The sequence below is a fragment of the Entelurus aequoreus genome, linkage group LG07, assembly GCF_033978785.1.
Source record: "Entelurus aequoreus isolate RoL-2023_Sb linkage group LG07, RoL_Eaeq_v1.1, whole genome shotgun sequence".
Taxonomy (NCBI): domain Eukaryota; kingdom Metazoa; phylum Chordata; class Actinopteri; order Syngnathiformes; family Syngnathidae; genus Entelurus; species Entelurus aequoreus.
In genome coordinates, this window is record NC_084737.1 from 1,468,706 (window position 1) to 1,495,332 (window position 26,627).

Here is a 26,627-nt window from a genome sequence, read left to right on the forward strand (position 1 = left end):
TTGAGACCGCTGAAAAATGCCTATCTCTAGTATTATAATAAAAGTCGTCATTTTACTCAACGCAAGTCAATATTTAACAAGAAAAACTGAACATTTGTGCAATATTATGATAAAAGCTGTAATTTTACTCAACAGTCGCAAATTTACTAGGAAATCTTAACATTTTGGCAATTTTATGAAAAGAGTCAAGATTTTACTCGATAAGTCACAATTTTATAAGCAAACTTTCAAAATGTTGGCAATATTTTAATATTAATCAGATTTTTGACATATGTCATAATTTTACTTAAAAAATGTCACTATTTTACAAGAACAGCAAAACAATTGGCAATATTGTGATAAAAGTCAGATTTTTATATGACAAATGTCATCATTTTGCATTAAAAATAATAACTTTACATTAAAAAATGTATAATTTTATGAGAAAATATTGCAATATTACAGAAACAGAAAGAATATAAGAAATTATTCAAAAGTTTATGAGAAAAAAGTCGACACGTGAGAGAAAGACTGCTTTTAGTTAATTATTTTATTTATTTATTTTTTGTTTGTAATTTTTTTATATCTTCATTATTTACTTCAAGTTATTACAGATAAGTCTCTCTCTCTCCCTCTCCCTCTCTCTCCCTCTATCTATATATATCTCTATATCTCTCTCTCTCTCTCTCTCTCTCTCTATATATATATATATATATATATATATATATATATATATATATACAGTATGTATATATATATATTTTTTTTCAAGTTATTACAGTACATCGCTATATACATTTATTTTTTAATTTTTAATATTTTTTTAAAATTTTAGCCAGAGAGGGAGCACTTCAGTTTTTTACACACACTTGTTATATCATATGTTGACCAGAGGGGGAGCACTTTTAAAACCAACAAAAAAATCCAGACTTTGGAGCAATGTTCACGGACTCTAGTATTTGACTCTCTATTAGATGCAATGTTTTTCCATATTGGGACCATGATTTCGGTCCTAACTTGTTTACACCAGCCTGATATGGAAGGTACTTTTCCTTGTTGATGTCTCAAGAAGGGTGAAAATACAAGAACACACATGCACACACACACACACCAACACACTCTTGTATTTGTTACCTTGTTGAGACCTCCGAAAAATGCCTACCTCTAGTATTATAACAAAAGTCGTAATTTTACTCAACGCAAGTCAATATTTTACAAGAAAAACTTTGTGCAATATTATGATAAAAGTTGTAATTTTACTCAACAACAGTCGCAAATTTATGAGAAACGCTCAACATTTTGGCAATTTTATGAAAAGAGTAAAGATTTTACTTGACAAAAGTCACAATTTTATAAGAAAACTTAAAAAATGTTGGCAATATTATAATAATAATCGTAATTTTACTTGGCAAAATTATGACAAAAGTCATAATTTTAGTCAAAAAATGTCACTATTTTACAAGAAAAGCAAAACAATTGGCAATATCGTGATAAAAGTCGGAATTGTATATAACAAATGTCATCATTTTGCATTAAAAATAATAATTTTACATAAAAAAGTAATAATTTCACGAGAAAATATTGCAATATTACAGAAACAGAAAGAATATGAGAAATTGTTCCAAATTTTATAAGAAAATAAATCGACATTGTGAGAAAAAGACTGTCTTTAGTTATTTATTTATTTTTAAAATGTTTTGTTTGTAATTGTTTTTTAATCTTCATTATTTACTTTGTTATTACAGTATGTCTCTATATATATATTTATTTATTTTTCAAGTTATTACAGTGTGTCTCTTTATAATTTTGTTATATGTTAATACATATGTTGACCAGAGGGGGAGCACTTTTAAAAGCGACACACAGTCAATGTGAAAAACCCCACATTTTTGTGACCCCCCTCATTTTGACCAGCAGGGGTGCTAATGAGACATTGTCTATTAGATGCAATGTTATTGGGACCATGATTTATGTCATCACTTGTTCACACCTCCTCATATGGAAGATGCTCTTCCTCCTCCATGTCTCAAGAAGGGTAGGAATACAAGAACACACACACGCGAGACGTATCTTTCCCCACATTCCGCAGGGACATGCAATCCATAGAGGCGACTCATGTAGCTGCAGAGTAAACGAGTGCGGGAGCAGATAACGAATGAACCTGAGCCAACTGGCGGTGTTACAGTAATGAGGCCGGCGGCTGTTTTGTGCTCACCTTGTACTTTGTACCGCCTCTCCTTGGATCTCCTCTTGTCACCTCTCATTGACTGCCCTCCTCACTTATCCTCATCCCTTATCTCCTTCTTCAACGTCCATTTCTCTTATTTCTAATTTGCCCGCACATGCGATTTCTTCTCTTCCTCTTCCCCCGAGGGCCCGGTCCTGGCTCCCGTACTGTATATGTTGGCCCAGGTAGATTAATTACATGCAGTGACATGCAGGAGCTGGCCAGAGGCTTCAGTAATGAGTTTGATTACTCATCTCCAGCAGCTCCCGGTGCTCAGGGGAGTGGAGGAAAAGGACACCAAGCTGGGCAAAGCTGAGGTCTATGTAGAGCAACTTTTTTTTATTTTTTATTTTTTCCCCCCCTCGCGGGCTTCCACCTGGAAACTTTTAACAGCATCAACACGGGCGCGCTCCAGATCAAAGCTCCACCTATGCACGTCAGTCGATAGTGAGGTCTGCAGCTAACTCAGAATCTGCCTAAAGCCAACATAAAGTTTCAAATACGCACCAGACTACAAATAATGCATGTACCCTATTTTACGGACCATAGGGCGCACCGGATTATAAGGCGCGCTGCCGATGAATGGTCTATTTATTATCTTTTTTCATATACAAGGCGCATTAAAGGCCTACTGAAAGCCACTACTAGCGACCACGCAGTCTGATAGTTTATATATCAATGATGAAATCTTAACATTGCAACACATGCCAATACGGCCGGGTTAACTTATAAAGTGACATTTTAAATTTCCCGCAAAACTTCCGGTTAAAAACGTTTTATTATGCTGACGTATGCGTGTGACGTCACGAGGGCAAGGGAAGTAATCAGAGCAGGGCCGGCCCGTGGCCGTATAGGCAAATGCTAAGGGCGCCGTCCATCAGGGGGCGCCACGCCAGTGCCACAAATGTTGGAGGAAAAAAATAAAAAAAGTTGGTACTATTATTTCTAAATACATAAAATAATCACACGTTAATTAAAATGCAAAGTAAAGCCTATTTAATAGAAATATTATTTGTTACAACATTACGCCACCCCCCCCTCCCCCCGCACGGTGCGCCCCCTCCCTTCCCGTATCATGACTCTTTTTGGACGTCACCACATCAAAAAATGTAACACAAGATGTCAAAACGGCCAAAACTGTCAGGTTCCCAGGGAAGAAAAAAAGAGAAAAGAAGAGGAGAAACGAGAAAAAGACAGAGGTAGCAGGTAGGTAACGTTAGCCTACATGAAATTATTTGTCTGTTACAGAATGTGATAGTAACCTGGCTTTTTAGCATTAAGCTAATGTTACATGATTCGGCAATTCCTAATCAATAAATAGCTAGTTCTGTTTTAACGTCGGGTTAATATTGTGGAGGGGGCTAAATTGTTATGGAAAATAATAATGTAACGTTAGGTAATTACAGTACTTCCTGGTGTAAAGTCATTTGTAAGTCATTCTAGTTAATGCAATATTAAAAAGCACAAATAGAGAACTCTGTAAGATCCCCTTTTTTTGTAATATAGTTGTTAAAGTCATACTGGTTTGATATCTTGTTTTGTGCAGTGCCTTATTTATATTGTATTTTTAATTTATTTTATGCAACTTGTTGACACGTTTTATTTTGTGTTTATGTATGTAAAAAATATTGTATTTCATATATTCATTTTTTGTATTCATTTATTTATCCATAGTTTTTTTTATCTTGTTAACAATTCTGATTGTTAATTTGCTTTCTTTAAGTAAAAAAAAAGGTCAAAGACAAAGCTATTCGGTTTCTTGTGAGTATATACACTTCACTGCCGATGTGGGAGGGCGCCACCTAAAATCTTGCCTAGGGCGCCAGATTGGTTAGGGCCGGGCCTGATTCAGAGCCCGTAGAAAAAGCTCTGTTTTCATTTCATAATTCCACAGTATTCTGGACATCTGTGTTGGTGAATCTTTTGCAATTTGTTTAATGAACAATGAAGACTGCAAAGAAGAAAGTTGTAGGTGGGATCGGTGTATTAGCGGCTGGCTGCAGCAACACAACAAGGACTACTTATTTGGATAGCAGCGCCTAGCCGATGCTAGCCGCCGACCGCACGGATGATCGGGTGAAGTCCTTCGTCGCGCCGTCGATCGCTGGAACGCAGGTGAGCACGGGTGTTGATGAGCAGATGAGGGCTGGCTGGCGTTGGTGGAGCGCTAATGTTTTTATCATAGCTCTGTGAGGTCCGGTTGCTAAGTTGCTAAGTTAGCCTTAGCGTCGTTAGCAACAGCATTGTTAAGCTTTGCCAGGCTGAGAACTATTAACCGTGTAGTTACATGTCCATGGTTTAATAGTATTGTATTCTGTCTATCCTTCCAGTCAGGGATTTATTTATTTTGTTTCTATCTGCATTTGAGATGATGCTATCACATTAGCTCATGCTAAAGAGCTTTGTCGCGGAGATAAAAGCCACTGTGAATGTCCATTTCGCGTTCTCGACTCTCATTTTCAAGAGGATATAGTATCCGAGGTGGTTTAAAATACAAATCCGTGATCCACAATAGAAAAAGGAGAGAGTGTGGAATCCAATGAGCCAGCTTGTACCTAAATTACGGTCAGAGCAAAAAAAGATATGTATTTCACTGCATTCTAGTCCGTCACTCTAACGTTCCTCATCCACAAATCTTTCATCCTCGCTCAAATTAATGGGGTAATCGTCGCTTTGTCGCTCCGAATCTCTCTCGCTCCATTGTAAACAACGGGGAATTGTGAGGAATACTAGCTCCTGTGACGTCACGCTACTTCCGCTACAGGCAAGGCTTTTTTTATCAGCGAGCAAAAGTTGCGAACTTTATCGTCGATTTTCTCTACTAAATCCTTTCAGCAAAAATATGGCAATATCGCGAAATGATCAAGTATGACACATAGAATGGATCTGCTATCCCCGTTTAAATAAAAAAAATTCATTTCAGTAGGCCTTTAAAGGAGTCATTTTATTATAATGTAATGGTGGTTCTTTGGTCAAAATGTTGCATAGATGATGTTTTAAACATCATCTTCAAGTCGCTTTCTGTCAGTCGCTTCAGGATGCGCCGTTTTGTGGGCGGTCTTATTTACGTGCCTCCACTTCGACAGCGTCTTCTCCCCGCCATCTTTGTTGTAGCGGTGTAGCGTGCAAGGACGGGAGTGGAAGAAGTGTCAAAAGATGGAGCTAACTGTTCTAAATTGTTGGTATATTCATTATTCCTACATTGTTGGTACAAATGATTGTTACAGTGTAATAATGATTGTTACCTGTGGTAATGCCACTATGATACAACATCTGTATTATAATCCTTGAACAAAGTAAGAGTGAAACTCATGTGAATAATCACTGAATGGAGAACTGGGGGTGGGATTAAATAAAGTATCTTCTTCCCACTCCCTTTCAGGCAAAACTGGACAATCATGCATTACATACTATACATTACATTTTTGCACTATATTCATTTATATTATTATGTGTTGTCAACTTTGTACTTTTTTATGTCATTGCCCTGAAATAAATAAATAAATGAAAAAAAAAGAAAAATGAAATTCAGAGTTTACTGCAATCAAGCAGAAGGTATAGAACAGGGGTCACCGACGCGGTGCCCGCGGGCACCAGGTAGCCCGTAAGGACCAGATGAGTAGCCCGCTGGCCTGTTCTAAAAATAGCTCAAATAGCAGCACTTACCTGTGAGCTGCCTCTATTTTTTAAATTGTATTTATTTACTAGCAAGCTGGTCTCGCTTTGACCGACATTTTTAATTCTAAGAGAAACAAAACTCAAATAGAATTTGAAAGTCCAAGAAAATATTTTAAAGACTTGGTCTTCATTTGTTTAAATAAATTCCTTAATTTTTTTACTTTGCTTCTTATAACTTTCAGAAAGACAATTTTAGAGAAAAAATACAACATTAAAACTGATTTTAGGATTTTTAAACACATGTACCTTTTTACCTTTTAAATTCCTTCCTCTTCTTTCCTGACAATTTAAATCAATGTTCAAGCAATTTTTTTTTATTATTGTAAAGAATAATAAATACATTTTAATTTAATTCTTCATTTTAGCTTCTGTTTTTTCGATGAAGAATATTTGTGAAATATTTATTCAAACTTATTATGATTAAAATTAAAAAAAAATATTCTGGCAAATCTAGAAAATCTGTAGAGTCAAATTTAAATCTTATTTCAAAGTCTTTTGAATTTCTTTTAAAATTTTTGTTCTGGAAAATCTAGAAGAAATAATGATTTGTCTTTGTTAGAAATATAGCTTGGTCCAATTTGTTATATATTCTAACAAAGTGCAGATTGGATTTTAACCTATTTAAAACATGTCATCAAAATTCTAAAAATAAGCTTAATCAGTAAAAATTACTAATGATGTTCCATAAATTCTTTTTTTAATTTTTTCAAAAAGATTCGAATTAGCTAGTTTTTTTCTTCTTTTTTTCGGTTGAATTTTGAATTTTAAAGAGTCGAAATTGAAGATAAACTATGTTTCAAAATTTAATTGTCATTTTTTTCGTGTTTTCTCCTCTTTTAAACCGTTCAATTAAGTGTAAATATCATTAATTATTAATAATAACATAGAGTTAAAGGTAAATTGAGCAAATTGGCTATTTCTGGCAATTTATTTAAGTGTGTATCAAACTGGTAGCCCTTCGCATTAATCACTACCCAAGAAGTAGCTCTTGCTTTCAAAAAGGTTGGTGACCCCTGGTATAGAACAATGTTTTTCAAACTTTTTTGCGTTGAAACCACCAGCAGAAATCATTAAAAAACGAAACTCAGTTGACAGTAAAAAGTCGTTGTCGCAATTGTTGGATATGACTTTAAAGCATAACCAAGCATACATCACTATAGCTCTTGTCTCAAAGTAGGTGTACTGTCACCACCTGTCACATCACACCCTGACTTATTTGGACTTTTTTGCTGTTTTCCTGTGTGTAGTGTTTTACTTCTTGTCTTGTGCTCCTATTTTGGTGTTTTTTTTCTTCTTTTTTTGGTATTTTCCTGTGGCAGTTTCATGTCTTCCTTTGAGCGATATTTCCCCGCATCTACTTTGTTTTAGCAATCAAGAATATTTCAGTTGTTTTTATCCTCCTTTGTGGGGACATTGTTGATTGTCATGTCATGTTCGGATGTACATTGTGGACGCCGTCTTTGCTCCACAGTAAGTCTTTGCTGTCGTCCAGCATTCTGTTTTTGTTTACTTTGTAGCCAGTTCAGTTTTAGTTTCGTTCTGCATAGCCTTCCCTAAGCTTCAATGCCTTTTCTTAGGGGCACTCACCTTTTGTTTATTTTTGGTTTAAGCCAGTGGTTCTTTATCCAATCCAATCCAATCCACTTTATTAATATAGCACATTTACACAACAAGAATGTTTCCAAAGTGCTGCACAGCCATGTTAAAAACAATATTAAAAACAATATTAAAAACAATATTATGCTACACCAATGACTGAATAAAAACAAAGAATAAATGTTTTTTTTTACCTTGTTGGAGGCACCGAACCCCACCAGTTTCATATGCGAACCCGAATCGTAATCATAAAATGATTTATTATATTAAAGAAATACTAATGAAGATATATTTTACAAACAGAAAGTTACAGGAATGTACACATGATCCCATGTTTACATCTCATTGTGCAACATGTGAATGTTTTAGTGGGAACTAAATGCGATATCTGAAAGGGGTACACATTATTTCCAAAGCAGGACCCCCACCCAGACATATAATACTAGTACACAGCTCATGAAAAACAATATATTATAGTCATTGTAAGTGGGCCAAAACACTTATATTAGAAAATAATCTCATGGAAATGACTGCTGTCATTTGATTATAATAATAAAACATTGAACTTGTTATTTAGTCAGGCTCCACATGAATGCTCAAGGAGTTTTTGCGTTTGCTCACACATGTGGAAAATTAGAGGGAACATTGTTTGGGGGTATCCATAATACGCCGACAGGGAGAAGTTTTTGTTTACGCGATGAGTCGGGCGTGTCTTGACCTCCGCGGCGGAGGCTCTGCCGAACCCCCGATCGAACCCAGGTTAAGAATCACTGGTTTAAGCATTACACACCTTTTTACCTGCACACTGCCTCCCGCTGTTTCCGACATCTACAAAGCAATTAGCTACTGGCTGCCACCTACTGATATGGAAGAGTATTACACGGTTACTCTGCCCAGCTCTAGACAGCACCGACCACTGAACAACAACACATCATTTGCAGACTATAATTACTGCTTTGCAAAAAATATTTTCAACCCAAATAGGTGAAATTAGATCATCTCCCACGGCACACCAGACTGTGGTTGAAAAACACTGGTATAGAATATCCATTATGATTGATAACCTGCTCACCGTTTCCATTGTGCTGGGTATTCTCGGGAGGCGAGAGTATGTATATGTATCACAGCAGGTAGTGTCTGTGCAACGTCATAAATCACAGCGAAAATTAGCCAGCAGTGGATGCTCGCCCTGTCCAAGCCCCGCCCCCCCCTCACCAAACATCCAACCTGGGGGATATGCACGCATGGACGCCCGGGGGGGGGGGAAGACGTACATTCACCTTCACACTAGTTGTTTGCAGACTGCCGAGCTCGACATAAAGTCCGAAGCATATGGCAGATTCTCCACATGATGCTCTCCCTAATCATGCAGAGCGGCGGCGTCAGTAACGAGCGGCGAGCTGCTTTTACATGATTTATTACACCCGGGCTACGGAACGTCGAGCGCGCGGAGACCCCGGGTGCGGGTGACGCACTGCAGAGAACGACGATGCACGTATTCGCCGCCACTGCTGAGTTGCGAAAGACGTAATAATTGGGGCGCTTAATTACTAGCGTCTTTATGAATGTAGCAAATATCCTGTTTGCATGCAATCTCTTCATTGCTGACTTCATCTTTCTGTCCTTCCATTTGTTATCTTTCATTCCGTCTGTCCTTCCTCCCTCAGCCGCCGCCTCCTCCTCCTCATCATCGTTTTGTCTGGGACTCCATCACACTTCTTTTCCTCCCTCTTCCCCCGCCTGTGTTTGTTTACGTCGGTCTGTAATTCATCATCATTTCAGCCACGCTCCCTTAATTGGACGCCATCACGGTCCCACCTGACGAGGAGGCTTCCCCCCCCCCCCCCCCAATCATAGACACCCTCCGGGGTGTGCTCACACGAAGCGTTCAATTTGACCCGCTGGGTTGGTGAGATTTGGTTAGGTTTAAGTCGCGTTTGTGTACTAAATAGACGTTTACGGCGCCCCCTGTGGCTTTGGAGGACATATAGTCATTAAAGGCCTACTGAAATGACATTTTTTTATTTAAACGGGGATAGCAGATCCATTCTATGTGTCATACTTGATCATTTTGCGATATTGCCATCTTTTTGCTGAAAGGATTTAGTAGAGAACATTGACGATAAAGTTCGCAACTTTTGGTATCTGATAAAAAAAAGCCTTGCCTATATCGGAAGTAGCGTGACGTAGTCAGTTGATAGCCTCCTCATATTTTCCTATTGTTTTCAATGCAGCTAAAACGATTCGGACCGAGAAAGCGACGATTACCCCATTAATTTGAGCGAGGATGAAAGATTTGTGGATGAGGAACGTGAGAGTGAAGGACTAGAATGCAGTGCAAGACATATCTTTTTTCGCTCTGACCGTAACTTAGGTACAAGCTGGCTCATTGGGTTCCACACTCTCTCCTTTTTCTATTGTGGATCACGGATTTGTATTTTAAACCACCTCGGATACTATATCAATCAATCAATCAATCAATCAATGTTTATTTATATAGCCCTAAATCACAAGTGTCTCAAAGGGCTGTACAAGCCACAACGACATCCTCGGTACAGAGCCCACATACGGGCAAGGAAAACTCACCCCAGTGGGACGTCAATGTGAATGACTATGAGAAACATTGGAGAGGACCGCATAACCTTGGAGAGGACCGGATATAAACTCCCCCCTCTAGGGGGGAGGTTATATCCTCTTGAAAATGAGAGTCGAGAACGCTAAATGGACATTCACAGTGACTTTTATCTCCACGACAATACATCGACGAAACACTTTAGCTACGGAGCTAACGTGATAGCATCGTGCTTAACTGCAGATAGAAACAAAATAAATAAACCCCTGACTGGAAGGATAGACAGAAGATCAACAATACTATTAAACCATGGACATGTAACTACACGGTTAATGCTTTCCAGCTTGGCGAAGCTTAAAAATGCTGTTGCTAACGACGCCATTGAAGCTAACTTAGTATAACGGGACCTCACAGAGCTATGATAAAAACATTAGCGCTCCACCTACGCCAGCCAGCCCTCATCTGCTCATCAACACCCGTGCTCACCTGCGTTCCAGCGAGCGACGGAAGGACGAAGGACTTCACCACGATTATCCGTGCGGTCGGTGGCTAGCGTCGGCTAGCGCGTCTGCTATCCGGGTCAAAGTCTTCCTGGTTGTGTTGCTGTAGTCCGCCGCTAATACACCGATCCCACCTACAACTTTCTTGTTTGCAGTCTTCATTGTTCATTAAACAAATTGCAAAAGATTCACCAACACAGATGTCCAGAATACTGTGGAATTATGAGATGAAAACAGAGCTATTTTGTATTGATATTCAATGGTGTACCGATACTTCTGTTTCACTGGTTACGTCACGCGCATACGTCATCATCCAAAGACGTTTTCAACCGGAAGTTTAGCGGGAAATTTAAAATTGCCCTTTATAAGTTAACCCGGCCGTATTGGCATGTGTTGCAATGTTAAGATTTCATCATTGATATATAAACTATCAGACTGCGTGGTCGCTAGTAGTGGCTTTCAGTAGGCCTTTAAATAATTGGTCGATGACTTATGGCCAATTAGCCCCGCCCGTGCCCCTGCAGAGACCTTTCACCATGTTTTTCAACCAATCTATTGACTGATTCAGCTACACACCTAAAAGTTACTGTGGGATGTTTGGTAGAGCCAACAAAATGCATATTGCAATATATATATTTATATATATATATATTGTATTTTTCGGACTATAAGGCACACTTAAAATCCTTTCATTTTCTCAAAACTTTAATGCGCCTTATGTACGGAATAATTTTGCTGGTGCTTACAGACCTCGAAGCAATTTTGTTTGGTACATGGTGAAATGATAAGTGTGACCAGCAGATGGCAGTCACACATAAGAGACTGTCATGATCCGTGGCCCGGATCATGTTTTGTTATTTTCTGTTAGTTTTGGACTTCCTGTTTGTGCACCTCATGGTTTGACCGCCCACAAAACGACACAGCAGATACAACGTTGAAACAACGTGCTTTTTGACAAAGTTTAATCAATGTTAGGTTCAGACCCTTGAATTTTGGTAATTTCCCGACCAATATTCAAATACAACTTTGAAACAACATGCTTTTTGACAACGTTTAATCAATGTTGGGTTCAGACGTCGTTCTGACCTTTGAATTTTGGTAATTTCCCGACCAATATTCAAATACAACGTTGAAACAACATGCTTTTTGACAACGTTTAATCAATGTTGGGTTCAGACGTCGTTCTGACCTTTGAATTTTGGTAATTTCCCGACCAATATTCAAATACAACGTTGAAACAACATGCTTTTTGACAACGTTTAATCAATGTTGGGTTCTGACGTCGTTCTGACCTTTGAATATTGGTAATTTCCAAACAATATTCAAATACAACGTTGAAACAACTGCTTTTTGACAATGTTTAGTCAATGTTGGGTTCAGACCCTTGAATTTTGGTCATTTCCCGATGATTGTTTGATTGATTGATTGATTGATTGATTTCCCGACCAATATTTAAATATAACGTTGAAACAACGTGCTTTTTGACAAAATGTAATCAATGTTGGGTTCTGACGTTGTTCTGACCTTTGAATATTGGTCATTTCCCAACCAATATTCAAATACAACATTGAAACAACATGCTTTTTGACACAGTGTAATCAATGTTGGGTTCAGACCGTTGAATTTTGGTCAATTCCCAACCAACATTCAAATATAACGTTGAAACAACATGCTTTTTGACAACGTTTAATCAATGTTGGGTTCTGACTTTGTTCTGACCATTGAATTTTGGTAATTTCCCAACCAATATTCAAATACAACGTTGAAACAACTGCTTTTGACAACAATTAGTCAATGTTGGGTTCTGACGTCGTTCTGACCATTGAATTTTGGTCATTTCCCGACCAATATTCAAATACAACGTTGAAACAGCATGCTTTTTGACAACGTTTAATCAATGTTGGGTTCAGACCCTTGAATTTTGGTAATTTCCCGACCTATATTCAAATACAACGTTGAAACAACATGCTTTTTGACAACGTTCAATCAATGTTGGGTTCTGACTTTGTTCTGACCATTGAATTTTGGTCATTTCCCAACCAATATTCAAATACAACGTTGAAACAGCATGCTTTTTGACAACGTTTAATCAATGTTGGGTTCAGACCCTTGAATTTTGGTAATTTCCCGACCTATATTCAAATACAATGTTGAAACAACATGCTTTTTGACAACGTTCAATCAATGTTGGGTTCTGACGTCGTTCTGACTTTTGAATATTGGTCATTTCCCAACCAATATTCAAATTAAATGTTGAAACAACGTGCTTTTTGACAAAATGTAATCAATGTTGGGTTCAGACCCTTGAATTTTGGTCATTTCCCAAACAATATTCAAATACAACGTTGAAACAACATGCTTTTTGACAACGTTCAATCAATGTTGGGTTCAGACTTTGTTCTGACCATTGAATTTTGGTAATTTCCCGACCAATATTCAAATACAACGTTGAAACAACATGCTTTTTGACAACGTTCAATCAATGTTGGGTTCTGACCCTTGAATTTTGGTAATTTCCCGACCTATATTCAAATACAATGTTGAAACAACATGCTTTTTGACAACGTTCAATCAATGTTGGGTTCTGACGTCGTTCTGACTTTTGAATATTGGTCATTTCCCAACCAATATTCAAATTAAATGTTGAAACAACGTGCTTTTTGACAAAATGTAATCAATGTTGGGTTCAGACCCTTGAATTTTGGTCATTTCCCAAACAATATTCAAATACAACGTTGAAACAACATGCTTTTTGACAACGTTCAATCAATGTTGGGTTCAGACTTTGTTCTGACCATTGAATTTTGGTAATTTCCCGACCAATATTCAAATACAACGTTGAAACAACATGCTTTTTGAAGAAATGTAATCAATGTTGGATTCCGACCCTTGAATTTTGGTAATTTCCCGACCAATATTCAAATACAACGTTGAAACAACATGCTTTTTGACAACGTTCAATCAATGTTGGGTTCTGACGTCGTTCTGACCATTGAAATGTGGTCATTTCCCAACCAACAACGTGGATCCAACGTTGGACATTACAAATACAACTATTTTGCAACGTGGTTTCAATGTCAGTTTTAAAGGACGTGTATGTATAATCAACGTTGTATCAATGTCGTGTGTCTGCTGGGGCAGGAACCAAATACTAGATGCGAGAAAAATAAGCTTATTGTACTGTAAAATTAAAAAAAAAGGGGATAAAGTGCAAAATTGCGCTTCTTGGAGACACACCCAGCTCATTGGTATTATAGGTAGTGACACACACTCTCTGAAAGTACTTGTAAACTGCATCCAGGTCAGATTTTGTCCAATAAACAACATTATTGTGGAACCTCTGAGGCTTGTTTGAAATTGGTTTAAAAAAAAAAGATACTATGGGACATTAAACCTGAATTTAGAGACCTAAGGGGGCCATAATTTGAAGTTAATCCACAAAATGTTGTTGCAGTTCCCAGTGGGAGTACAGTAAACCAGAACAAAGACCTGCAGCCCCTCGACGGGAGCGTAACACCCCCAAGAAAGGACAGATGCCGGCTCACTTTCAGCGATAAGTTAATAAATCACCTTAAATAAGTCATAATTGGTGCGGTTTTAAGTGCCTCCTGTCTGCTTCCTGATTGGAGCCCTGGAAATGAACTTGAAGCCAGCCTGGAAGTCGGGCCCCGTCGTTGCTTGTTAGGCCTGACAGTTTGACTGAAGGCTGAGATGGGAATGAGGAGAGAGTGGCATTTCAACAAGAAGCCCCTGTGGCCAAAAGCTCTCAAAACGGTTAAAGAAGTTCATTTGTTGGAAGCCGACTTCCTGCTGACAGATGACTGATAGCCGGGCTTCGTCGCTTTGAGGCGTTTAGGCTTCTTTTTCACCAGGTTAGAACTCAAAGTATGTGAAACGACAAAGAAATGCATGCGAATAAATATACGGACCACATGTTGCACGTGTAATTAATTCATTGTTTTTAAGCCTGGTTTTAAGCATTTGGATGTCCCAAGGCATGGGTAACTTACACCATACTTGCCAACCCTCCCGTTTTTAGCGGGAGAATCCCGGTATTCAGCGCCTCTCCCGACAACCTCCCTTCTCCCGACAAACTCCCGGTATTCAGCCGGAGCTGGAGGCCACGCCCCCTCCAGCTCAATGCGGACCTGAGTGGGGACAGCCGTTCTCACGTCCGCTTTCCCAGCCCAATGACATCATAACATCTATGGCTTTTAGAGAGTAGAGTGCACAACAAGGAGAGAGAGTTCTTGGTTTCTTATGTGGGTTTATTGGTAGGCGGTTTCATGAACGTCCTCCCAGCGCGGTAACAACACACAACAACAGCAGTCACGTTTAGTCTACCGTAAAGCAGTTCGTCTGCCGTAAACAGCAATGTTGTGACACTCTTAAACAGGACGATACTGCCACCTACTGGATAGCCTGCAGAACACTGAAATTCAAGTATGTCTTTTATTTATATGTATAATAAAATAAAAAATTAAAATAAAATATATATATAGCTAGAATTCACTGAAAGTCAAGTATTTCATACATATATATATATATATATATATATATATATATATATATATATATATATATATATATATATATATATATATATATATATATATATATGTATGTGTGGGGAAAAAATCACAAGACTATTTCATCTCTACATGCCTGTTTCATGAGGGGTTTTCCTCAATCCTCAGATTTAAAAAAAATAAAAAATAAAAAAAAATCCTGAGGATTGAGGAAAACCCCTCATGAAACAGGCCTGTAGAGATGAAATAGTCTTGTGATTTTTTCCCCACACATACATATTACGCTCTACCACGGTATCGAGCACTATTTTTTGGATAATCTAATTAAGACATATATATATATATATATATATATATATATATATATATATATATATATATATATATATATATATATATATATATATATATATATATATATATATATATATATATATATATATATGTGTGAAATACTTGATTTGGTGAATTCTAGCTGTAAATATACTCTCCTCTTAACCACGCCCTTGGCCACGCCCTTGACCACGCCCCCCGCCCCAAACACGCCCGCCCCCCTCCCCCGACCACGCCGCCCCCCCGCCCTCCCACCTCCCGATATTGGAGGTCTCAAGGTTGCCAAGTATGACTTACACATCTGTGAAGGCACCGTTAATGCTGAAAGGTACATACAGGTTTTGGAACAACATATCCTGCCATCCAAGCGCCGTTTTTTTCACGGACGCCCCTGCTTATTTCAGCAAGACGATGCCAAGCCGCAGTAAGCACGTGTTACAACAGCGTGGCTTCGTAAAAAAAAAAGAGTGCGGGTACTTTCCTGGCCCGCCTGCAGTCCAGACCTGTCTCCCATTGAAAATGTGTGGCGCATTATGAAGCCTAAAATACGACAGCGGAGACCCCCGGACTGTTGAACGACTGAAGCTCTACATAAAACAACAATGGGAAAGAATTCCACTTTCAAAGCTTCAACAATTAGTTTCCTCAGTTCCCAATCGTTTACTGAGTGTTGTTAAAAGGAAAGGCCATGTAACACAGTGGTGAACATGCCCTTTCCCAACTACTTTGGCACGTGTTGCAGCCATGAAATTCTAAGTTAATTATTATTTGCAAAGAAAAAATAAAGTTTATGAGTTTGAACATCAAATATGTTGTCTTTGTAGCATATTCAACTGAATATGGCTTGAAAAGGATTTTCAAATCATTGTATTCCGTTTATATTTACATCTAACACCATTTCCCAACTCATATGGAAACAGGGTTTGTAGATAGGCGCTTTACCTAAATAAAAACGTGACAAATTGCCATCTAACGTGCACTATGCACGTTAGATGGCAGTAGGATCATATTAGTACATTGTTTAATTTCTTTGCTTAATCCATTCCCTAATTTAATTCCACATACTGATTTAATGCAAAATAAAATGACTTAAAGTTTTGAAGTCATCAACGTATTGAATTGATATTTCACATTGAAATCAGCCTCATTTGACTTGCCAGCGTCACTCGCCTTTAAAAACATGTCCAAAGGAGTGAAATATGAACACGCTCCCTGAAAGAAAATGAATGTTTCACAGCGGCAAGGTCGTATTATTGAGTCTTTCACGTTCCTCCCAGTTTGACGTGCAGCGAGATGAAAAGACATTCAGTATTTCCACGAAGATCACAATGTCAACAAAGCAATGTTTTGACATTTTGCAGGGGAGTCATCACAACTAGTACTTGCATTGCGAGGATGTGGTTCTGCTTTTGAAGGCCAGTTTTGGCACACAGTGGAGATACTTGTTATGAAAGGAGCGTTTTAAAACATGTTTTTTTTGGTTCTTACATACTCGCGAAGAATAACTTAAAAACAAACCACTTTTAACTTTCACATTTTGTAAGACTTCACATTATTATATTTTAATCTTGCTTTCTGTATGCATTTTTTTTAACCGCATTTGTTCTGTTTCCTTTGCTTTTTTATGGTTTCATTTTTATAGTCTCAACTTTGTACTTTTCACCTACGCTTTGAACCCTGCAACTTATAAAACGGTGCGGCTAATTTATGGATTTTCCTCCGCTGATGGCCATAATGCAAACATTCAATTGGCCCATTTTTGGTGAAAAATTGGCGCAATTTTTGTTAAATCATGAATAGCGTCGCCATTGAAACTTGAAATGTTCCCAATTTAAAATACGTCCATAGGCAGAAAGTAGACCTATCCGACGGTATACCATATGTGGGGGTTCGTTGGCTGGTTCGTCTCGTATTAGACCAAAGCGCCATACCTAACCAATTGGCCCATTTTTTGATTTATTCGTGAATAGCGTTACCATGGTAACATGAAATTTTCCCAATTTAGAATACGCCCATCGGGGCGAACGAGACCTTTTCGACGGTATAACGTGCGGGGCTACGTTGGCCGGATCGTCTCGTATTAGACAAAATAGGCGTACTCATTCAATCGGCCCATTTTTGCGAAACAAATTGGCGCAATTTTTGTTGAATCATGAATAGCGTCGCCATTGAAACTTGAAATGTTCCCAATTTAAAATACGTCCATAGGCAGAAAGTAGACCTATCCGACGGTATACCATATGTGGGGGTTCGTTGGCTGGTTCGTCTCGTATTAGACCAACGCGCCATACCTAACCAATTGACCCATTTTTTGATTTATTCGTGAATAGCGTTACCATGGTAACATGAAATGTTCCCAATTTAGAATACGCCCATCGGGGCAAACGAGACCTTTCCGACAGTATAACATGTGTGGGACTACGTTGGCCGGATCGTCTCGTATTAGACAAAATAGGCATACCCATTTAATTGGCCCATTTTTGCAAAACAAATTGGTGCAATTTTTGTTAAATCATGAATAGAGTCATCATTGAAACTTGAAATGTTCCCAATTTAAAATACGTCCATAGACAGAAAGTAGACCTATCCGACGGTATTACATATGTGGGGGTTCGTTGGCTGGTTCGACTCGTATTAGACCAAAGCCCCGCACCTAATAAATAGACCCATTTTATTTATTTATTCCTGAATAGCGTTGCCATGGTAACATGAAATGTTCCCAATTTAAAATACGTCCATAGGCAGAAAGTAGACCTATCCAACGGTATAAAATATGTGGGGGTTCGTTGGCTGGTTCGTCACGTATTAAGACCAAAACGCTGTACCTAATCAATTGGCCCATTTTTTTAAATGTATTCATGAATAGCGTTGCCATGGTAACACGAAATGTTCCCAATATAAAACACGTGCATAGGCAGAAAGTAGACCTATCCGACGGTATAACATATGTGGGGGTTCGTTGGCTGGTTCGTCTCGTATTACACCAAAGGGCCGTACCTAATCAACTGGCCCATTTATTTATTTATTCGTGAATAGCGTTGCCATGGTAACACAAAATATTCCCAATTTAAAATACGTCCATAGGCAGAAAGTAGTATAACATACGTGGGGGTTCCTTTACCAGTTTCGTCGCGTATTAAGACCAAAGCGCCGTACCTAATAAATTGGCCCATTTTATTTATTTATTCGTGAATAGCGTTGCCATGGTAACATGAAATGTTCCCAATTTAAAACACGTCCATAGGCAGAAAGTAGACCTATCCGACGGTATAACATATGTGGGGGTTCGTTGGCTGGTTCGTCTCGTATTAGACAAAAATAGGCGTACCCATTCAATTGCCCATTTTTGCTCAAAAAATTGGTGCAATTTTTCTTAAATCATGAATAGCGTCGCCATTGAAACTTGAAATGTTCCCAATTTAAAACACGTCCATAGGCAGAAATTAGACCTATCCGACGGTATAAAATATGTGGGGGTTCGTTGGCTGGTTCGTCACGTATTAAGACCAAAACGCCGTACCTAATCAATTGGCCATTTTTTTGATTTATCCGTGAATAGAGTTGCCATGGTAACACAAAATGTTCCCAATTTATAATACGCCCATCAGGGGGAATGAGACCTTTCCGACAGTATAACATGTGTGGGGCTATGTTGGCCGGTTTGTCTCGTATTAGACAAAATAGGCGTAACCATTCAATTGGCCCATTTTTGCCAAAAGAATTGGCGCAATTTTTGTTAAATCTTAAATAGCGTCACCATTGAAACTTGAAATGTTCCCAATTTAAAACACGTCCATAGGCAGAAAGTAGACCTATATGACGGTATAACATATGTGGGGGTTCGTTGGCTGGTTTGTCTCGACGTATTAGACCAACGTGCCGTACCTAATCAATCGGCCCATTTTTTTATTTATTCGTGAATAGCGTTGCCATGGTAACACGAAATGTTCCCAATTTAAAACACGTCCATAGGCAGAAAGTAGACCTATCCGACGGTATAACATATGTGGGGGTTCGCTGGCTGGTTCGTCTTGTATTAGACCAAAGTGCCATACCTAATCAATTGGCCCATTTTTTTTTTTTATTCGTGAATAGCGTTGCAATGGTAACACAAAATGTTCCCAATTTAAAACACATCCATAGGCAGAAAGTAGACCTATCCGACGGTATAACATATGTGGGGGTTCGTTGGCTGGTTTGTCGCATATTAGACCAAAGTGCCGTACCTAATCAATCGGCCCATTTTTTTATTTATTCGTGAAGAGCGTTGCCAGGGTAACACGAAATGTTCCCAATTTAAAACACGTGCAGAGGCAGAAAGTAGACCTATCCGACGGTATAACATATGTGGGGGTTCGTTGGCTGGTTCGTCGCGTACTAGACCAAAGCGCCGTACCTATTCAATTGGCCCATTTTTCGATTTATTCGTGAATAGCGTTGCCAAGGTAACACGAAATATTCCCAATTTAAAACATGTGCATAGGCAGAAAGTAGACCGATCCGACGGTATAACATATGTGGGGGTTCATTGGCTGGTTTGTCTCGTATTAGACCAAAGAGCTGTACCTAATCAATTGGCCCTTTTATTTATTTATTCGTGAATAGCGTTGCCATGGTAACACAAATGTTCCCAATTTAAAATACGTCCATTGGCAGAAAGTAGACCTATCCGATGGTATAACATATGTGGGGGTTCATTGGCTGGTTTGTCTCGTATTAGACCAAAGAGCTGTACCTAATCAATTGGCCCTTTTATTTATTTATTCGTGAATAGCGTTGCCATGGTAACACAAATGTTCCCAATTTAAAATACGTCCATTGGCAGAAAGTAGACCTATCCGACGGTATAACATATGTGGGGGTTCATTGGCTGGTTTGTCTCGTATTAGACCAAAGCGCCGTACCTAATCAATTGGCCCTTTTATTTATTTATCCGTGAACAGCGTTGCCATGGTAACACAAAATGTTCCCAATTTAGATTCCCACCATCATCGCAAAGGAGACCTTTCTGATGGTATGACATATGTGGGGGTTCCTATGCCAGTTTGCTGGCATTGCAGCAGGCCCATAATAAGTTTAGCCCTGAAAGATGTCCCCATGTTACTTACCCAGCTCTGAGGGCTGTGGCTGCATCTGATGTGAGTGTGTGGTGCTTACTATGATCTTCTGGCACTGGATGCTGCTGCTGTTGAACCTCAGGGCCGGGACGCTGAGCGTGTTGCCTTGGATGTGAAACATGCACTCGTAGTTCCTCTGTCCGGATTGCGGCTGAGGCAGGTTCTGAGCCAGCAGCGTGATTGGCCTCATAACTCCGGCGGGGATATAGATCTGAGTGGAGGGCAGGATTTGAGGACACTCCTGCAGATAAGAAAATTAAGAGCAGAGAGGTTGAGATGTGACCGGAAAGGCAAGAAGGTGGATACGATGCACCGGGAGGAATGCTCGCTATTGTGACTTTGGAATACAGATGCAACATCTACGTTTATTGACGTGCACGTAAAGGTTAAAGGAGCAGCCACCATTTTCTTAGGAGATAATACAAACGCTAAGTGAACGTGTCGCAATGATGTTTGCACGTATGAATAATGCTTTACATGTACAGTATGGAGAGCCAAATGGGACAAAATGTAATAATTTTTTTTTTTTTAGAAATTACTGAAATCTGTCTTTAATTAATTGTAATTGGGTCGTAAATTAATTGAAGTCACCACTTTGTCAACAAAGGCACTGCATCAAAAAAAAACATCAGTGTGTAAAGGATATCACCACATGGGCTCAGGAAGACTTCAGAAAACCACTGTCAGTAACTACAGTTGGTCGCTACATCTGTAAGTGCAAGTTAACTCTACTATGCAAAGCCAAAGCCATTTATCAACAACACCCAGAAATGCAAACAGAAAAATCGGTGTCCGCAGTTCCCAAACGTTTACTGCCCCTCTGACTACTTTTTTGCAATGTGTTGCTGCCATTAAATTCCAAGTTCATGATTATTTGAAAAAAAAAAAAAAAATTCTCAGTGTGAATATTACATATCTTGTCTTTGCAGTCTATTCAATTGAACATACAGTAAGTTGAAAAGGATTTGCTAATCATTGTATTCTGTTTTTATTTACCATTTACACAACATGCCAACTTCACTGGTTTGGTGTATAACTTTTTGAACAAAATACCTATATTTAAGATGTTGGCAGATACTGTAGATCTAGTATGCTTATGAATAATACTGTCAATACAAAACAGAACAGTTTTTGTTATTTAAACCCATCAACACTTCAGAAAACCACTGTCAGTAACTAGAGTTGGTCGCTACATTTGTAAGTGCAAGTTAAAACTCTACTATGCAAAGCGAGAGCCATTTATCAACAACACCCAGAAATGCAAACAGAAAAATCGCTCTCCGGAATTTGCAAAATACTCTTCTATTAAGCACTCACCAACAAAATAAATGTCCCAACTACTAAAACTAACACAATTATGACTTGATGAAACACAATTACATTTATTTTTCATAGATCTTGTAATGCTAATGCTTTTTTGCTCCCCCTACTAAACAAATGCCTGAGGAATCTGTTTAAGAACAACATTTCTCAATGAGCTATTGCAAGGAATTTAGGGATTTCCCCATCTACATTCCGTAATATCATCAAAAGGTTTAGAAAATCTGGAGAAATCACTGCACGCAAGCCATGATATTACGGACCTTCCATCCCTCAGGCGGTACTGTATCAAAAAGCGAAAATCAGTGTGTAAAGGATATCACCACATGGGCTCAGGAACACTTCAGAAAACCACTGTCAGTAACAAGAGTTGGTCGCTACATCTGTAAGTGCAAGTTAAAACTCTACTATGCAAAGCCAAAGCCATTTATCAACAACACCCAGAAATGCAAACAGAAAAATCGGTCTCCGGAATTTGCAAAATACTCTTCTACTAAGCACTCGCCAACAAAATAAATGTCCCAACTACTAAATCTAACACAATTATGACTTGATGAAACACAATTAAATTTATTTTTCATAGATCTTGTAATATTAATGTTTTTTTTTTCTCCTCCTGCTAAACAAATGCCTGTGAAAATTGTCCAACAGTTTAAGAACAACATTTCTCAACCAGCTATTGCAAGGAATTTAGGGATTTCACCATCTACGCTCCGTAACATCATCAAAAGGTACAGAGAATCTGGAGAAATCACTGCACGTAAGCCACGATATTACGGACCTTCCATCCCTCTGGCGGTACTGCATCAAAAACCAACATCAGTGTGTAAAGGATATCACCACATGGGCTCAGGAACACTTCAGAAAACCACTATCAATAACTAGAGTTGGTCGCTACATTTGTAAGTGCAAGTTAAAACTCTACTATGCAAAGCCAAAGCCATTTATCAACAACACCCAGAAATGCAAACAGAAAAATCGCTCTCCGGAATTTGCAAAATACTCTTATTAAGCACTCGCCAACAAAATAAATGTCCCAACTACTAAATCTAACACAATTATGACTTGATAAAACACAATTTAATTTATTTTTCATAGATCTTGTAATGTCAATGCTTTTTTGCTCCCCCTACTAAACAAATGCCTGAGGAATCTGTTTAAGAACAACATTTCTCAAGCAGCTATTGCAAGGAATTTAGGGATTTCACCATCTACGCTCTGTAATATCATTAAAAGGTTCAGAGAATCTGGAGAAATCACTGCACGTAAGCCACGATATTACGGACCTTCGATCCCTCATGCGGTACTGCATCAAAAACCAACATCAGTGTGTAAAGGATATCACCACATGGGCTCAGGAACACTTCAAAAAACCACTGTCAGTAACTACAGTTGGTCGCTACATCTGTAAGTGCAAGTTAAAACTCTACTCTGCAAAGCCAAAGCCATTTATCAACAACACCCAGAAATGCAAACAGAAAAATCGCTCTCCGGAATTTGCAAAATACTCTTCTATTAAGCACTCGCCAACAAAATAAATGTCCCAACTACTAAATCTAACACATTTATGACTTGATGAAACACAATTACATTTATTTTTCATAGATCTTGTAATGTTAATGCTTTTTTTCTCCCCCTACTAAACAAATGCCTGTGAAAATTGTCCAACAGTTTAAGAACAACATTTCTCAACCAGTTATTGCAAGGAATTTAGGTATTTCACCATCTACGCTCCGTAATATCATCAAAAGGTACAGACAATCTGGAGAAATCACTGCACGTAAGCCACAATATTACAGACCTTCCATCCCTCAGGCGGTACTGCATCAAAAACCAACATCAGTGTGTAAAGGATATCACCACATGGGCTCAGGAACACTTCAGAAAACCACTATCAATAACTAGAGTTGGTCGTTACATTTGTAAGTGCAAGTTAAAACTCTACTATGCAAAGCGAGAGCCATTTATCAACAACACCCAGAAATGCAAACAGAAAAATCGGTCTCCGGAATTTGCAAAATACTCTTATTAAGCACTCGCCAACAAAATAAATGTCCCAACTACTAAATCTAACACAATTATGACTTGATGAAACACAAATACATGTATTTTTCATAGATCTTGTAATGTTAATGTTTTTTTTTCTCCTCCTGCTAAACAAATGCCTGTGAAAATTGTCCAACAGTTTAAGAACAACATTTCTCAAGCAGCTATTGCAAGGAATTTAGGGATTTCACCATCTACGGTCCGTAATATCATCAAAAGGTACAGAGAATCTGGAGAAATCACTGCACGTAAGCCACGATATTACGGACCTTCGATCCCTCAGGCGGTACTGCATCAAAAACCAACATCAGTGTGTAAAGGATATCACCACATGGGCTCAGGAACACTTCAAAAAACCACTGTCAGTAACTACAGTTGGTCGCTACATCTGTAAGTGCAAGTTAAAACTCTACTCTGCAAAGCCAAAGCCATTTATCAACAACACCCAGAAATGCAAACAGAAAAATTGGTCTCCGGAATTTGCAAAATACTCTTATTAAGCACTCGCCAACAAAATAAATGTCCCAACTACTAAATCTAACACAATTATGACTTGATGAAACACAATTAAATGTATTTTTTCATAGATCTTGTAATGTTAATGCTTTTTTTCTCCCCCTACTAATCCTCATTGATTCAAAGTGGCACATGATCCACATGGTAAATATCGGTTTTCCTCTGGTCCGCCGACATCACATTTTCACACGATCCCTAAATAGAAGACGAGACGGACGGACAGAAGGCGGAAGAGGAGAAGAAATCAATGCGGTTGCTGGAGTGAAGCAGATTGTCAACAAGAAAGTCGAGCGCTAAAGTCTGAAGTATTTACAGGTGCTGGCGGGCTCTGTGATGGACCGCCGCCATGCCTGGAGGCGCTAATAGAATAGAACGCAGGGAAAAGGACACTGTGTGTGTGAGTGTGTGTGTGTGTGTGTGTGTGTGTGTGTGTGTGTGTGTGTGTGTGTGTGTGATACTAGGATTGTAAGGTTCCATGTTCAAGCGCCCCGTCTGAAGTGGCAGCCATTGTTAGCGTTGAAGTAGCATGTTCCAGCATCTGTTCCAATTACTGCAGGGAATTCCTGCACACTTGATGCGCAAAACACACAAAAACCCGCGGCGTGGCTGGCAGCAATGCATTGTGGGAGCTGTTTCATTAGGAGCGGTGACAGGTGCATCACACAACAACCTCTTCTCACCACCAGGGGATTCATCGTGGGGTCTCTCTGCACTTTTTTTTTTCTTATCACCCTACCTTGATCCATGTCTCTTTTTACACTCTTTTCTCTTCCCTGACTGTGGACGCTCGCTACATCGCTGCCGCAGCAACAGGATGATAGACTTCGTATTTGCAGAATAGGAAATATATTTAGCTACAAAAGTGTTATCGTCTCCATTTTTCATGAATCCAACGCAACAAAATAGTCAAAAAATGGCATCTTTTTGATACATCATCTGGTTCTGTCTACATTGGTGGTACAACATATGGTATTTTGCCCTAAAGCAGGGTTATTCATCTACATAATATAGAGGGCCACAGTTTCAAGAGCCCTAAATGTGGATGTTTCCTCCACGGGTTATTTTACTTTGAGACTGTGTTTAATTAATTGCTAAACTGGCCTTATTCTGCCCTCGCTACTCGTTTCCAGTGTGCACAGCTGGTTAAAAAGCATGAAGAAACAGAAGCTGCAGAAGTTTGGTTGAGGATTAATTAAGTTAAAGTTAAAGTATCTATGATTGTCACACACACACTAGATGTGGCGAAATTATTCTCTGCATTTGACCCTTGATCACCCCCTGAGGAGGTGAGGGGAGCAGTGAGCAGCAGCGGTGGTCACATTTTTATAGTCTTTGGTAGGACTCGCCTGGGGTTTGAACTCACAACCTACCAATCTCAGGGCGGACACTCTAACCATTAGGGGTGTGGGGAAAAATCGATTAGATTTTGAATCGCGATTCTCACGTTGTGCGATTCAGAATCAATTCTCATTTTTAAAAAATCGATTTATTTTTTATTTTTAGTTATTTATTTAAATTGTATTTATTTATTTATTTTTATTTTTTAAAATTAATCAATCCAACACAACAATACCATAACAATGCAATCCAATTCTGAAACCAAACCCGACCCAGCAACACTCAGAACTGCAATAAACAGAGCAATTGAGAGGAGACACAAACACCACACAGAACAAACCAAAAGTAGTGAAACAAAAATGAATATTATCAACAACAGTATCAATATTAGTTACAATTTCAACATAGCAGTGATTAAAAATCCCTCATTGAATTGAAAAAAAAAATCGATTTTGACTCGAATCGTGACCCCAAGAATCGATATTGAATCGAATCGTGGGACACCCAAAGATTCGCAGCCCTACTCCTCCCCCCCCTCTTTCTATCCCCTTTCTGCACCAAATAATAATATAAATCCAGTTAATAAAGTCAAATGCAAATAAGGCAACAAGAGAAGTATCGCACACTTTTCTTTTGTAAAGTAAATCTGTACAGCCGATGTGGGCATCTACATCTACTATATCATTTGCCTGAGTAGCTGGACAGGACAAAAAACAATAACAATTAAAGCTGCAAGCAGCGATGGACGGGACCGACTTTGAGGGCTCATAAAATCCAAACCGGAGCAGTAATTAAAACTATTTCATCAACTTTTAATCAGAAGGGTTCAATCTCTCTCATGTGCTAATTTGAAGCTGACACGACAAACGCGCTCAG

The 26,627-nt window shown here is 38.7% G+C and overlaps 1 protein-coding gene across 4 annotated transcripts in view; it reads right to left on the reverse strand.

Moving 5' to 3' along the window:
• LOC133653263 (plexin-A1-like) overlaps positions 1-26,627 on the reverse strand; it is a 684,271-nt gene that overhangs the window by 155,534 nt on the left and 502,110 nt on the right. For all 4 annotated transcript variants that reach the window (XM_062052348.1, XM_062052349.1, XM_062052350.1 and 1 more), the window contains exon 10: positions 20,572-20,772. In XM_062052348.1, coding sequence (XP_061908332.1) covers positions 20,572-20,772 — 201 coding nt within the window. The remainder of the gene's footprint in view (positions 1-20,571; positions 20,773-26,627) is intronic.